Source organism: Ranitomeya imitator, chromosome 5 (assembly GCF_032444005.1).
Source record: "Ranitomeya imitator isolate aRanImi1 chromosome 5, aRanImi1.pri, whole genome shotgun sequence".
NCBI lineage: Eukaryota > Metazoa > Chordata > Amphibia > Anura > Dendrobatidae > Ranitomeya > Ranitomeya imitator.
Genome location: NC_091286.1, coordinates 199,684,683 through 199,701,436, shown reverse-complemented (window position 1 = coordinate 199,701,436; position 16,754 = coordinate 199,684,683). Strand labels below are relative to the sequence as shown.

General features: G+C 41.8%; 1 protein-coding gene across 2 annotated transcripts in view; it reads right to left on the bottom strand.

Moving 5' to 3' along the window:
* The window catches only part of LOC138681717 (uncharacterized), a 74,178-nt gene that overhangs the window by 12,079 nt on the left and 45,345 nt on the right, over window positions 1-16,754 (bottom strand). The window contains exon 3 of one of the 2 annotated variants that reach the window (XM_069769501.1): window positions 5,622-6,086. In XM_069769501.1, coding sequence (XP_069625602.1) covers window positions 5,622-6,086 — 465 coding nt within the window. The remainder of the gene's footprint in view (window positions 1-5,621; window positions 6,087-16,754) is intronic. The other variant, XM_069769502.1, reaches the window with a different exon arrangement.

The following is a 16,754-nucleotide window of genomic DNA, read 5'->3' as shown; positions in this document are numbered from 1 at the left end:
TCAAGGCACCTCAATGGTAAGTCTGTTGGAAGGAAACAATGTGGCAGAAAACGCTGTACAATGAGAAGAGGAGACCGGACCCTGAGGAAGATTGTGGAGAAGTGGAAACATCCAGAGCCACCGTGCACAGGCGTGTGCAGGAAATGGGCTACAGGTGCCGCATTCCCCAGGTAAAGCCACTTTTGAACCATAAACAGCGGGAGAGGCGCCTGACCTGGGCTACAGAGAAGCAGCACTGGACTGTTGCTAAGTGGTCCCAAGTACTTTTTTCTGATGAAAGCAAATTTTGCATGTCATTCGGAAATCAAGGTGCCAGAGTCTGGAGGAAGACTGGGGAGAAGGAAATGCCAAAATGCCTGAAGTCCAGTGTCAAGTACCCACAGTCAGTGATGGTGTGGGGTGCCATGTCAGCTGCTGGTGTTGGTCCACTGTGTTTCATCAAGGGCAGGGTCAATGCAGCTAGCTATCAGGAGATTTTGGAGCACTTCATGCTTCCATCGGCTGAAATGCTTTATGGAGATGAAGATTTCATTTTTCAGCACGACCTGGCACCTGCTCACAGTGCCAAAACCACTGGTAAATGGTTTACTGACCATGGTATTACTGTGCTCAATTGGCCTGCCAACTCTCCTGACCTGAACCCCATAGAGAATCTGTGGGATATTGTGAAGAGAAAGTTGAGAGACGCAAGACCCAACACTCTGGATGAGCTTAAGGCCGCTATTGAAGCATCCTGGGCCTCCATAACATCTCAGCAGTGTCACAGGCTGATTGCCTCCATGCCACGCCGCATTGAAGCAGTCATTTCTGCCAAAGGATTCCCGACCAAGTATTGAGTGCATAACTGAACATTATTATTTGATGGTTTTTTTGTTTGTTATTAAAAAACACTTTTATTTGATTGGATGGGTGAAATATGCTAATTTATTGAGACAGGTTTTTTGGGTTATCAGGAGTTGTATGCCAAAATCATCAGTATTAAAACAATAAAAGACCTGACAAATTTCAGTTGGTGGATAATGAATCTATAATATATGAAAGTTATATTGTAATCATTACATTATGGTAAATAATGAAATTTAACACTATATGCTAATTTTTTGAGAAGGACCTGTATTTGCAATTATCTGCTTACAATTATACAGGCATATCCTTCATGGCTTGGTAATTTGCGCTGGCAATTGCAGCGCTGTGGTCCTGGTTTCATATCCCAAGGACATCATCTCCAAGGAGTTTGTATGTTCTCCGTGTTTGCATGGGTTTCCTCTGGTTACTCGTTTCCTCCCAAACTCTAAGGACTTAGGCCATGTTCACACTATGCGGTTTTTACTGCGGAACCGCTGCGATTTTGCCGCTGCGGGTCCGCAGCTGTTTTCCATGCAGGGTACAGTACAATGTTACCCTATGGAAAACAGAAACCGCAGTGCACATGATGCGGAAAAACCCGAAAAAAACAGCGCAGAATTGCTGCGGAAAAAAAGAAGGACCATGTCACTTCTTTGTTCTGAATCGCAGCGATTCTGCACCCATAGAAGTGCATTGATCCGCTTACTTCCCGCATGGGGCTGTGCACACTATGCGGGAAGTAAGCGGATAATGTGCGGGTTATACCCGGGGTGGAGGAGAGGAGACTCTCCTCCAGGCCCCGGGAACCATATTTGTATTAAAAAAAAGAATTTAAAATAAAAAATAATGTTATACTCACCTCTGAAGTCTCAGCGCTGCACGCGGCCGTCCGGTCTCAGGTTTGCTATGCGACCAGGACCTTCGGTGACGTCGCGGTCACATGACCGTGACGTCACCGAAGGTCCTGGTAGCACAGCATCTTTGGAACCGGACCGCCGCCTGCAGCGCCGAGGAGATCGGGACGTCGGAGGGTGAGTATATCATTATTTTATTATTTTTAACACTACTATTGATGCTGCATATTGCTGCATATGCAGCATCAATAGTAGGGGTAAATCCCGCAGCGGAACCCACAGGACAAACCGCGATAAATCTGCAGGGATAACCGCAGCGGGTTTGCCCTGCAGATTTATCAAATCCGCTGCGGGAGAACCCGCAGAATAAAAAGCAACGTGTGAATGTGGCCTTAGATTGTGAGCCCCAATGGAGATAGTGATGAAAATGTCTGTAAGCGCTGTGGAATATGATGGCGCTATATAAGCACAGCACAACAAACAAGCATGGGCAATTTAGGCAGCTACCCAGTGCCCAACTTTCCTCAAAGGTTAGAAGAATATTGCAGTTTTGTCACAGTCTTAGGGATCTGGTGTCTGCAGTAGGTTAGGGAATCTGTAGGTTTTATGGGTATCGTGTGGGATCTGCATTTATTCTGGCCTATGGTCCATATCCATTTTCTTGGACTAGTCTGTATATTTTAAATAGTCACGTTTTGGATCAGAATTGACATAGGGATCTGGAATTTGTACAACATTCATATAACCTAGTCAGTGGGTCTGAATTTATTTAGCGGATTGGTCTGGTGGTCACAATTTATTTAGCGGCCTGCTCTGAGGTCTGAATTTATTAAGCAGTATCTTTAGCAGCCTGGTCTATTCAGTGATCTGGTTTAATTAGAGGCAAATATGTTGCATCAGAAAACTCTGCAGTAGCAGAATAAGGCTATGTGCACACGATGCGGATTTTGCTGCGGATCCGCAGCGTTTCCGCAGCTGCGGATCCGCAGCAGTTTCCCATGAGTTTACAGTTCAATGTAAACCTATGGGAAACCAAAAACGCTGTGCCCATGCTGCGGAAAAAAACGGGCGGAAACGCAGCGGTTTATATTCCGCAGCATGTCACTTCTTTCTGCGGATTCAACTGCCCCTATGAAAAACCGTAGTTGTAAAACCACAGTGAAAACCGCAGAAAAACCGCGGTAAATCCGCAGCGGACCTAGAATATGTGTGCACATAGCCTTAGACTTCATAGCAGTCTGAGATGAATGAACAAGTAAACCAAATACAATCAGACGTTTTCCTGCAAGCTAGTGGATTTATAAAAGACCTATAACATCTCCTGAAATGTCTGTTTTACCAAATAATTGTAACCCACATAAAGTCAGTGTTGCAGATTGTTCACACCCTTTTCACCAATAGGATGATACTATAAGGCTATGTGCCCACGTTGCGGATTTCTGTGTGGATTTTTCCGCTCAATTTTTGAAAAATCTGTGGATTTCCAGCGGGTTTTGTGCGGATTTCACCTGCGTTTTAACACCTGCGGATTCCTATTGAGGAGTAGGTGTAAACCGCTGCTGAATCCGCACAAATAATTTACATGCTGCGGAAAATACAACACAGCGTTTCCGTGCTGAATTTTCCACAGCATGTGCACTGCAGATTTTGTTTTCCATAGGTTTACACAGTACTGTAAACCGGATGGAAAACTGCTGCGAATCCGCAGCGGCAAATCCGCAACGTGTGCACATACCCTTAGGAAGGATTTACCTCTTTGAAAAGAGGAACTGTAGTAGCAACTAATTGTCAGTTTCAGCATATACAGGTGCATCTCACAAAATTAGAATATCACCAAAAAGTTAATTTATTTCAGTTCTTCAATACAAAAAGTGAAACTCACAAATTATATAGTCATTACAGAGAGATATATTTCAAGTGTGCATTTCTGTTAATGTTGATGATTATGGCTTACAGCTAAGGAAAACCCAAAAGTCATTATCTAAGTAAAATAGAATACTTTATAACACCTGCTTGAAAAAATGATTTTAACATCCGAAATGTTGGCCTACTGAAATGTATGTTCAGTAAATGCACTCAATACTTGGTTGGGGCTCCTTTTGCATCAATTACTACACCAATGCGGCGTGTCATGGAGGCCATCAGTCTATGACACTGCTGAGGTGTTATGGAAGCCCAGGTTGCTTTGATAGTAGCCTTAAGCTCGTCTGCATTGTTGGGTCTGGTGTCTCTCATCGTCCTCTTGACAATACCCCATAGATTCTGTATGGGGTTAAAGTCAGGCGAGTTTGCTGGCCAATCAAGCACAGTGATACTGTTGTTTTTTAATCAGGTATTGGCACCTGTCCACACTGCCAAAAGTACCAAGTCCTGCTGCAGAATGAAATTTCCATCTTCAAAAAGCTTGTCGTCAGAGAGAAGCATGAAGTGCTGAAAAATTTCCTGGTAGACGGCTGAGCTGACCTTGGTCTTGATAAAACACAGTGGACCTACACCAGCAGATGACATGGCTCCCGAAACCATCTCTGATTGTGGATACTTCACACTAGACCTTGAAAATCAAGGTCCCAGAGTCTGGAGGAAGAGTGGAGAGACAGACACTCCTGCTTGAGGTCTAGTGTGAAGTTTCCACAATCAGTGATGGTTTGGGGATCCATGTAATCTGCTGGTGTAAGTCCATTGTGTTTTATCAAGACCAAAGTCAGCGCAGCTGTCTATCAGGAAATATTAGAGCACTTCATGCTTCCCTCAGCCGACAAGCTTTTTGGAGATGGAAATTACATTCTACAGCAGGACTTGGCACCTGTCCACACTGCCAAAAGTACCAATACCTGGTTTAAAAACAACAGTATTACTGTGGTTGATTGGCCAGCAAACTCGCCTGACCTTAACCCCATAGAGAATCTATGGGGTATTGTTTTTGTCAAGAGGATGAGAGACACCAGACCCAAGAATGCAGGTAAGCTGAAGGCTGCTATCAAAGCAACCTGGGCTTCCATAACACCTCAGCACTGCCACAGACTGATCGCCTCCATGCCACCCCGCACTGATGCAGTAATTGATGTAAAAGGAGCCTCGACCAAATATTGAGTGCATTTTCTGAATATACATTTCAGTAGGACAACATTTCGGATTTTAAAATCATTTTTCAAGCTGGTGTTATAAAGGATTCTAACTTACTGAGATAATGACTTTTGGGTTTTCATTGGCTGTAAGCCATAATCATCAACATTAACAGAAATAAACACTTGAAATACATCACTCTGTTTGTAATGACTTTATATAATATATGAGTTTCACTTTTTGTATTGAAAGACTGAAATAAATTAACTTTTTGATGATATTCTAATTTTGTGAGATGCACCTGTAAAGCAGATGCTAACTAGAGACAAAATGTGGCAGGTTGGGAAAGGAGCCCCATTATATTTAGTCCAGGGCAGTTTACAAAGAATAAATGTAGTGCTGTAAACATGATGTAATAGTCAATACAGTAAGTGAACGCATCCATAACAAAAAGTGGATAATAAAAGCATGCTTAAGTATTGTGCAATACAGATATCTGGCTTATGTTGTTTCAGAAAACTGTACCCACAGCAAAAGAGCAGAAAGTGTTATTAAAGGGCGATTATTAAGTATATGGGATAAACACAATTTCAATATCAACACTAAGCTATTCAAATGGAAGCAGTCAGTACTGAAAATGCTGGATGACAGCTGGAAAATGACTGCCAACAACTCTTTGTGGTCTGGTAACTGTAATAGCAAGCTGTCACGTAGCCAGCATTGATCCAGCCTACAGAGTGACTGACCATGCGTGAGATAGCTAAATCAAATTGTTCATCTCAACTGATCCCTAAAGTACAGTTCGTACAGGACACAGATTACCCTAATGTTCTGTGACAAAATTCAGCAATGTCATACCTGGGCTATGTTTGTATTTTCCCCAGCACTCTCTAGGCTGTCATCTGTGTTTTCCTCCTCTGGCCGCTCATCATATGTCTCAGGGTAGTTGAATACACACTGTATTTGCTCGTCCTGATCAATTGTAAATTTGAGAAGGTCAAAGTACCATAAGCGTGGTATATACACGTCATCATCGGATGCACCAGATGTTCTTGAAGACTCCATTTTCTTTAGTTGCCTTTTGAACACTGTTCTTAAATTTGAAATTTTATGTTTAACAAGTTCTACAGTCGCCGCGGGGCAAACAGTCTTACAAAGATTTACCAGTGTTTCATATGCTTCGGCTTTTTTCTGTCTGTTGGAATAATCAGCGCATTTCACTTTCCACAAGCAAGGAAAAGATCGGTATAATTCAATAAATTCTTTTAAGAAATCAGGGTTCATAAATATCTCTGCAGACATTTTCTTCTTTGCAACAGTTACCTACAAAAATACACTATGAATTATAATTTTGCCGTGTTTCCAACATTAAATAAATTGTTTTTTTAAGATATGGATCATTACAATGTGTCAAAGGTTAAAGAAAAACTTCAAAAATAGCGTCCATTCAGTGATGAGAAACGTGGAAGCTGTACAATAATATTTTTTGCGCAATGTGACCGTTGCAGCTTCTCTGTTGGTTTCGTATTGTCATGATAATGTTGCCCTCCAGTATTATAGCAATTCCTCCTTATCATAGCAACATCTTTTGGACCAAATCAACATCCACAGCATTGCATTATGGCTACAGCGGGAGTTTGGATGTGAGCCTCAAACTGGAAGCAATTTAGATCTACAAAATGAAGCAGGAAGAAATTAATAAAAACTAGTGCAAGGGACCTGGTTTTCAGAGTACTTGGTATAGGGTTGTCCTCCCCACAACCTAAATGAAAGGACTAACTTCAGCTTAACCCTTTCACGACACACGCCGCATATATATGGCGCAAGTCGGAAGCGTGTGTATGGCGCAGGCTTACGCAGCGAGTCCACCCCATACCTGGCAGGCGATGGCTATGTATTACAGACAGGACCTGCCACTAATCAATCTCTGACAGCAACATTTAACTCACACCAACGTATGCATCTTTACTTCCAACCTACGATGTGCCAGTGATGTGATCATGAGTTGCCGATGGGCTGTCATCACAGCCGGGGTCAGCTGATGACCCCCATGACTAATTACGGAACTCCTTTGAAACAAAATCAGTGAAAAAAAGTGCTAAAAAATATGAAAAAAATAATATAAAAGTTCGAATCACACCTCTTTCCCCCCCCCCCGTGAAAATAAAGATATTAAAAGAATACACATATTGCTGCATTCAGAAAAGTCTGAGCAAAATATAAAAACAATTAACCAGATTGGTGAACCCTGTAAACAGAAAAAATTCAACAACGCCAAAATTACGGTGTTCTTTGGCCACCACAATTCCACAAAAAAATTATGTAACAAGCAATCAAAACGTCACATATATCCCAAAATGGTACAAAAAACACCGTCTTGCTCGCAAAAAATAAGCTATGATACAGCTCCATCGGATGAAAAATAAAAAAATGTTACAGGTCTCGGAAAAAGGCGACATCTCCAAAATTATTAAACATCAGATCTTTTTCACCACTAAAACAATAAAAAAAAAACTGGACATGTTTGGTATTGTATTGATGAGGAGAATCATATTGCATATGATTACCACAATGTACACTGTAAAAACAATTCCAAAAAAAAAAAAATGTCAGAAATGTGGGTTTTTTTTCTCACAATTTCCCAGCACTTTTTCCCAAATTTTCGAGCACACTACATGGTGAAATGAACTGTGTCATTCAAAAGTAATACTCGTCCTGCAAAAAACAAGCTCTCATATGTCTATGCGGACAGAAATATAAAAGTTACGGCTCTGGGAGGAAAAAATGGAAACGAAAAAAGAAAAATGGGCTGCGGCGTGAAGGGGTTCAAGAGCAGATAACAGGAAGATTGATCACGAGGGGACATAAGTAGAGGTAATCAGGCATCAGGAACTCAAGGTATAAATGAAGCCTTGTCTAATGAATTTGGAGAAGGTGATCAGTGACCTTGCCACAAATGCAGCAACTGTTGAAGGACAGGTCTAGCCATGCCCTGTCTCCTTCCCAGCACCACCCATTTATGTTGAACTGCCCTAAACTGTTGTGAAACACCAAAAACTCACAACAATTTTTTTTAGAAATCCAACTGAAGAAAAATGTAGCTTTTTTTTCAAAGGTTGTTATGCCAGAAAATGCGTAAACACTGTGTATATTTTGAGAAGTCTAAAATAAAATGTCTGTGGCTCTGATTCATCAATTTATATAAATCTTATAATTCTACTTTATATAGTAGAGATATTTTTACATAAGCGGTCATTAGATTTTTGCTATGTAATCTGAGAACAGCAATTACAATGATGTGTCACTTACTGGGCTGTGTTTTGCTGTTTCAATACAATTGGTGTTTTATCAGCAGGAGTTCACTACAGGTCTCAGGCAACATAGTCCAACTATGCCCTCGGCACTTTCTGTCACTATATAGCTCTGCAATGACTGCAGCATAAAAATAACCATCATAAGTGCTGCACCGAGTAAACTCAGAGATACATCGCTGGAAACAGGGTCTTTGTCCCTTCCTCATACTACTGTTGGATTACACAACAAAACATGATAACAGATTTTCTTTAACCCCTCTGTGACCTTAGACGTACTATCCCGTCGAGGTGCCCTGGGCTTATCTGACCCTGGACGGGATAGTACGTCATAGCCGATCGGCCGCGCTCACGGGGGGAGCGCGGCCGATCGCGGCCGGGTGTCAGCTGCTTATCGCAGCTGACATCCGGCACTATGTGCCAGGAGCGGTCACGGACCGCCCCCGGCACATTAACCCCTGGCACACCGCGATCAAAGATGATCGCGATGTGCCGGCGGTGCAGGGAAGCACCGCGCAGGGAGGGGGCTCCCTGCGGGCTTCCCTGAGCCCCCCGCAGCAACGCGATGTGATCGCGTTGCTGCGAGGGTCTCCTCACCTCCCTCCCTGCTCGAGCCCCGGATCCAAGATGGCCGCGGATCCGGGTCCTGCAGGAAGGGAGGTGGCTTCACAGAGCCTGCTTAGAGCAGGCACTGTGAAGCCTGCAGCGCTGCATGTCAGATCAGTGATCTGACAGAGTGCTGTGCAAACTGTCAGATCACTGATCTGTGATGTCCCCCCCTGGGACAAAGTAAAAAAGTAAAAAAAAATTTTTCCAAATGTGTAAAAAAAATAAAAAAAAAATATTCCAAAATAATGAAAAAAAAAAAAAAATATTATTCCCATAAATACATTTCTTCATCTAAATAAAAAAAAAAAACCAATAAAAGTACACATATTTAGTATCGCCGCGTCCGTAACGACCCGACCTATAAAACTGTCCCACTAGTTAACCCCTTCAGTAAACACCGTAAGAAAAAAAAAAAAAAACGAGGCAAAAAACGCTTTATTATCATACCGCCGAACAAAAAGTGGAATAACACGCGATCAAAAGGACAGATATAAATAACCATGGTACCGCTGAAAGCGTCATATTGTCCCGCAAAAAAAGAGCCGCCATACAGCATCATCAGCAAAAAAATAAAAAAGTTATAGTCCTGAGAATAAAGCGATGCAAAAATAATTATTTTTTCTGTAAAATAGTTTTTATCGTATAAAAGCACAAAACCATAAAAAAATGATATAAATGAGGTATCGCTGTAATCGTACTGACCCGAAGAATAAAACTGATTTATCAATTTTACCAAACGCGGAACGGTATAAACGCCTCCCCCAATAGAAATTCATGAATAGCTGGCTTTTGGTCATTCTTCCTCACAAAAATCGGAATAAAAAGCGATAAAAAAATGTCACGTGCCCAAAAATGTTTTCAATAAAAACGTCAACTCGTCCCGCAAAAAACAAGACCTCACATGACTCTGTGGACCAAAATATGGAAAAATTATAGCTCTCAAAATGTGGTATCGCAAAAAATATTTTTTGCAATAAAAAGGGTCTTTCAGTGTGTGACGGCTGCCAATCATAAAAATCCGCTAAAAAACCCGCTATAAAAGTAAATCAAACCCCCCTTCATCACCCCCTTAGTTAGGGAAAAATAAAAAAAAATGTATTTATTTCCATTTTCCCATTAGGGCTAGGGTTAGGGCTAGGGTTAGGGCTAGGGTTAGGGCTAGGGTTAGGGCTAGGGTTAGGGTTAGGGCTAGGGTTAGGGCTAGGGTTAGGGTTAGGGCTAGGGTTAGGGCTAGGGTTAGGGCTAGGGCTAGGATTAGGGTTAGGGTTAGGGCTAGGGTTAGGGCTAGGATTAGGGTTAGGGTTAGGGTTGGGGCTACAGTTAGGGTTGGGGCTAAAGTTAGGGTTAGGGTTTAGATTACATTTACAGTTGGGAATAGGGTTGGGATTAGGGTTAGGGGTGTGTCAGGGTTAGAGGTGTGGTTAGGGTTACCGTTGGAATTAGGGTTAGGGGTGTGTTTAGATTAGGGTTTCAGTTATAATTGGGGGGTTTCCACTGTTTCGGCACATCAGGGGCTCTCCAAACACGACATGGCGTCCGATCTCAATTCCAGCCAATTCTGCGTTGAAAAAGTAAAACAGTGCTCCTTCCCTTCCGAGCTCTCCTGTGTGCCCAAACAGGGGTTTACCCCAACATATGGGGTATCAGCGTACTCAGGACAAATTGGACAACAACTTTTGTGGACCAATTTCTCCTGTTACCCTTGGGAAAATACAAAACTGGGGGCTAAAAAATAATTTTTGTGGGAAAACAAAAAGATTTTTTATTTTCACGGCTCTGCGTTATAAACTGTAGTGAAACACTTGGGGGTTCAAAGTTCTCACAACACATCTAGATAAGTTCATTGAGGGGTCTAGTTTCCAATATGGGGTCACTTGTGGGGGGTTTCTACTGTTTAGGTACATTAGGGGCTCTGCAAACGCAATGTGACGCCTGCAGACCAATCCATCTAAGTCTGCATTCCAAATGATGCTCCTTCCCTTCCGAGCCCTCCCATGCGCCCAAACGGTGGTTCCCCCCCACATATCGGGTATCAGCGTACTCAGGACAAATTGGACAACAACATTTAGGGTCCAATTTCTCCTGCTAACCTTGGAAAAATACAAAACTGGGGGCTAAAATATAATTTTTGTGGAAAAAAAAATATTTTTTATTTGCATGGCTCTGCGTTATAAACTGTAGTGAAATACTTGGGGGTTCAAAGCTCTTACAACACATCAAGATGAGTTCCTTAGGGGGTCTACTTTCCAAAATGGTGTCACTTGTGGGGGGTTTCTACTGTTTAGGTACATTAGGGGCTCTGCAAACGCAATGTGACGCCTGCAGACCATTCCATCTAAGTCTGCATTCCAAATGGCGCTCCTTCCCTTCCGAACCCTCCCATGCGCCCAAACGGTGGTTCCCCCCCACATATGGGGTATCAGCGTACTCAGGACAAATTGGACAACAACTTTTGGGGTCCAATTTCTCCTGTTACCCTAGGGAAAATACAAAACTGGGGGCTAAAAAATAATTTTTGTGGGAAAAAAATTTTGTTTTATTTTTATGGCTCTGCATTATAAACTTCTGTGAAGCCCTTGGTGGGTCAAAGTGCTCACCACACATCCAGATAAGTTCCTTAGGGGGTCTACTTTCCAAAATGGTGTCACTTGTGGGGGGTTTCAATGTTTAGGCACATCAGTGGCTCTCCAAACGCAACATGGCGTCCCATCTCAATTCCTGTCAATTTTGCATTGAAAAGTCAAACGGCGCTCCTTCCCTTCCGAGCTCTCCCATGCGCCCAAACAGTGGTTTACTGCCACATATGGGGTATCAGCGTACTCGGGACAAATTGGACAACAACTTTTGAGGTCCAATTTCTTCTCTTACCCTTGGAAAAATAAAAAATTGGGGGCAAAAATATAATTTTTGTGAAAAAATATGATTTTTTATTTTTACGGTTCTGCATTATAAACTTCTGTGAAGCACTTGGTGGGTCAAAGTGCTCACCACACCTCTAGATAAGTTCCTTAGGGGGTCTACTTTCCAAAATGGTGTCACTTGTGGGGGGTTTCAATGTTTAGGCACATCAGTGGCTCTCCAAACGCAACATGGCGTCCCATCTCAATTTCTGTCAATTTTGCATTGAAAAGTCAAACTGCGCTCCTTCCCTTCCGAGCTCTCCCATGCGCCCAAACAGTGGTTTACTGCCACATATGGGGTATCAGCGTACTCAGGACAAATTGGACAACAACTTTTGAGGTCCAATTTCTTCTCTTACCCTTGGAAAAATAAAAAATTGGGGGCAAAAATATAATTTTTGTGAAAAAATATGATTTTTTATTTTTACGGCTCTGCATTATAAACTTCTGTGAAGCACTTGGTGGGTCAAAGTGCTCACCACACATCCAGATAAGTTCCTTAGGGGGTCTACTTTCCAAAATGGTGTCACTTGTGGGGGGTTTCAATGTTTAGGCACATCAGTGGCTCTCCAAACGCAACATGGCGTCCCATCTCAATTCCTGTCAATTTTGCATTGAAAAGTCAAATAGCGCTCCTTCCCTTCCGAGCTCTCCCATGCGCCCAAACAGTGGTTTACTGCCACATATGGGGTATCAGCGTACTCAGGACAAATTGGACAACAACATTTTGGGTCCAATTTCTCCTGTTACCCTTGGTAAAATAAAACAAATTGGAGCTGAAGTAAATTTTTTGTGTAAAAAAGTTAAATGTTCATTTTTATTTAAACATTCCAAAAATTCCTATTAAACACCTGAAGGGTTAATAAACTTCTTGAATGTGGTTTTGAGCACCTTGAGGGGTGCAGTTTTTAGAATGGTGTCACACTTGGGCATTTTCTATCATATAGACCCCTCAAAATGACTTCAAATGAGACGTGGTCCCTAAAAAAAAATGGTGTTGTAAAAATGAGAAATTGCTGGTCAACTTTTAACCCTTATAACTCCCTAACAAAAAAAAAAATTGGTTCCAAAATTATGCTGATGTAAAGGAGACATGTGGGAAATGTTACTTATTAAGTATTTTGTGTGACATATCTCTGTGATTTAATTGCATAAAAATTCAAAGTTTGAAAATTGCGAAATTTTCAAAATTTTCGCCAAATTTCCGTTTTTTTCACAAATAAACGCAGGTACTATCAAAGAAATTTTACCACTATCATGAAGTACAATATGTCACGAGAAAACAATGTCAGAATCACCAGGATCCGTTGAAGCGTTTCGGAGTTATAACCTCATAAAGGGACAGTGGTCAGAATTGTAAAAATTGGCCTGGTCATTAACGTGCAAACCACCCTTGGGGGTAAAGGGGTTAAAAAAAGAGTTATCCTGGACTTTTTTTTAGCTATTTAGTGAAGCTGTTGTCGACAGGTACTAACTACCTGCCTGTCCTGAGGTGCGACGATCCCTATTGGCAGCGATTTTCCTACTTCATGTTATGTTATGTCATGTTGATAGAGCGTTACATGTAGATTACAACAGCTAGCTCCTAGCATTTAGGTAGCGGAAAGACAGCTCTTAATCAATATGACGCCACCAGTGATGCCCCATTGTCAGAGCAGGGCGGAAGAGAAGGGTAGCTACACAAGTATGAGAACATTTAGTGCCTAGATCAGTGGCGCACTATCTATTTTTGCTGTAGTTACCGGAGAGAAAGCCCTGGTGATTCACAGCTGTCTATTCTCCTGAGTTGGCACCAAACAGGGTATGTACAGCCTGCATCACACGCTCCTCTGGGCATTCTAGGGATAGTCCAGCATTGCAGCAGTAATAAGCCCAATGAAATGATTCATAGAACAGCATGTGAAACAGGCCACTTAGGACATTGAGCCATGTAAGTTTAATAACTGCAATCTATTGAGATTTACTAATGCATGGTTGTAATGCAGCAAGTCTTATTGTCTTTGCGTCTGTGAGCTTAGCCTACAGTATATGTTGGAATCTTTTCCTGACATATACTGCAACGTTGGCATAGGCCTCAAAAAGGCAAACAAAAAGGATTTTTAGTACTCACGGTAAAATCTCTCGCGTAGCCTTCATTGGAGGACCCAATAAACCATGGGTGAAGTTTACTGCCACAAGGAGGTTGACATTAACCCTTTAAGGACTGCCAATAACTGACTTTTAACTGACCAGGAATAAAAGAGAATAGCATCCTCATACAGGTGACAATCCAGCAGCTGTTGGCTGTCCACTATAGCCAACAACTTGCTGGATCACTGTTTGCACTGTTCAAATCTGTTTAACCCCTTAGATGCTGCTGTCAATAGTGACTACATCATATAAATGGTTAGCGGAGTGTGGGGGCTTCCTTTCTATCCCAATTGGTGCCCTCAGATCATGATTGTGTGGTCCTGACATTTGCCATGGAAATTCATGACCAAATAGTGGCTTTAGAGTCTGACGGCTGTAGTAATCTGTTCAGAACTTAGCGGCATTTAGGTGGTAAAAATACATTTCTGTCATGCCACTTTGCATTAATTCCTGAAAATCACCTGATGGGTTAATAAACTACCAGACAGCAGTTTTCAATATGTCAGGGGTGCTGTTTTTAAAATGGTATAACTTTGGGGGGTTTCCCAATATTTGGGACCCCTAATGTCACTTCAAACATGGATAGGTCCCTAAAAAAATAAATTTTGTACATTTCCTTGAAAAAATGAAAAATTATTGCTACATTTTTAAACCTCCTAAAATGCTAACAAAATAAAAGAACATCTTACAAATGGTGCTGATGTAAAGCAGACATGAGAGAAATGTTATTTATTAATGTTTTGCTGTGGTATGACTATCTGGATTAAAGGGATACTCATTCAAAGTTTGAAAATTGCTAATTTTTTAACATTTTTTCTCAAATTTCTGATATTTTTTATAAATACTGCATATACTTGAGTATAAGCCGACCTGAGTATAAGCCGAGACCCCTAATTTTGCCACAAAAAACTGGGAAAACTTAATGATTTGAGTATAAGCCTAGGGTGGAAAATGCAGCAGCTACTGGTAAATGTCAAAAATAAAAATAGATACCAATAAAAGTAAAATGAATTGAGACATCAGTAGGTTAAGTGTTTTTGAATATCCATATTGAATCAGGAGCCCCATATAATGCTCCATACCGTTCATGATGGGCCCCATAAGATGCTCCATATTAAAATATGCCCCATACAATGCTGCACAAATGTTGATTATGGCCACATAAGATGCTCCATTGAGACATTTGCCCCATATAATGCTACACAAATGCTGATTATGGCCCCATAGGATACTACATAGAGATATTTGCCCTATATAATGCTGCACATGGCCCCATAAGATGCTCCATAGACTATTATGCCCCATATGCTGTTGCTGCGATTAAAGAAAAAAAAAGACATACTCAACTCTCATCGCTCAGGCCCCCGGCACTTGCTATAGTCACCTTTCCCCGTTCCTCCGCCGAGCGCCGCTGTGTCTTCCGCGTCCTCTGCACTGACTGTTCAGGCAGAGGGCAGCGCGCACCCTAATCACGTCATCGCGCCCTCTGACCTGAGCGTCACTGCAGAGGGCGCGGAAGACAGAGCGGCGCCCAACGGTGGAATGACAGACAGGTGAATATCGCGCAATGTGACACAATGTGACCGCTCAATACAGGAAGAAGCTGTCACCGTCTGGAGAACCAGGAACCTGCAGGGACCGCGCCAGGAGCAGGCGAGTATGATTAGACAGCTGCCACTCGCCCTCCCCTGCCGACCCCTGGGAATGACTTGTGTATAAGCCGAGAGGGTCAATTTCAGCCTGAAATTCTCGGCTTATACTTGAGTATATACGGTAAACACAAAACATATTGACCTAAATTTACCATTATCATAAAGTATAATGTTTCATGAAAAAACAAATCTCAAAATCACTAGGATTTGTTAAAGCGTTTCAGAGTTATTACCACAGAAAGTGACACTGGTCATTTCAAAAATTTGGCTCCGTCACTAAGGGGTTAAGTATACATCTTTAAAAAAAACAACAACTCAGCTCTTAATCAACAGGCAACAATTTCTCCTGCCTGGATAACCAAACCAAAGACTACCCAAACAAAGGAGAATGATGTGTCGCACAAAGAGGGTTACAAGAAAGATTTTACAGTGAGAACCAAAAATCCTCTTTACTCGGATGCTTTATTAGGAGACACAGGAAACCATGCACCCCTCAAAGTAGTCCCTAGGGTGGGAAAATGAATATTTTAGAAGAATAGTGAACCTTCATGTTCCACCCGAGCAACTGATGCTTACAGCATCCTTCTGCCAAGACTTGTGTCTGCTGATGCAAAAGGTAAGAGCTCTTCAAAGATGTTGACTGAAGACTAAGATTCAACCCTATAGGATAGAAAAAAAGATGCGAAGAGGAACACGACACAAGAGGCTAATATTGAGCCAAGCCTAGCAGTTGATGCCCTGGCTTAGCCCAATCTTCTGCAAAGGCAAATCAAAACCAGAGATCATTGGCAGTGAGAACTCTGCTAAGGCCTACCGGGATGACAAGGCATCCAAACATTTTAACGGAGATACGAGAGAGATAGGTAGGGCTGCACAGCTATTGTGAAAGAACCTCTCAGGGAGAAGAGAAGTGGAGCGCATAAGTAAAGAAAGCAATTTTCTCATTAAGGCACAAGGAGGATAACCAGTTAGGGAGAGAGGAGGGTGCCAGACACAAGATCACCTTGTCCCATGGGAGAGTGACAGGCGAGAGCCACCCTTGTGCTCTCCCACTGCTTATTCGTGAGTTACCAGACTCTATTTGTTAGTCACTGTCTATTTTAGTTACAATGCTGTATTTTTGAGTATAACTTTTTTTTCATCAGTCTCTCATTTCCACTTGTGCTAATTTTTCAGTTGGATATTATATGCATTAAACATATAAATAGCATTTTATATTGCCATTGTGTTTTGGTACTCTTTACTGTGTGGTGTAGTGCTTTTCCTGGCTGCTTCACATACTGTTTTTGTATTTTCTGGCTTATCTGTTTCTTGTATTTGTGTATTTTTTTATCTTTGTATTTAATAAACATTTACTTGTTTTATATTGGTTCAATATGCCCGTTTTCC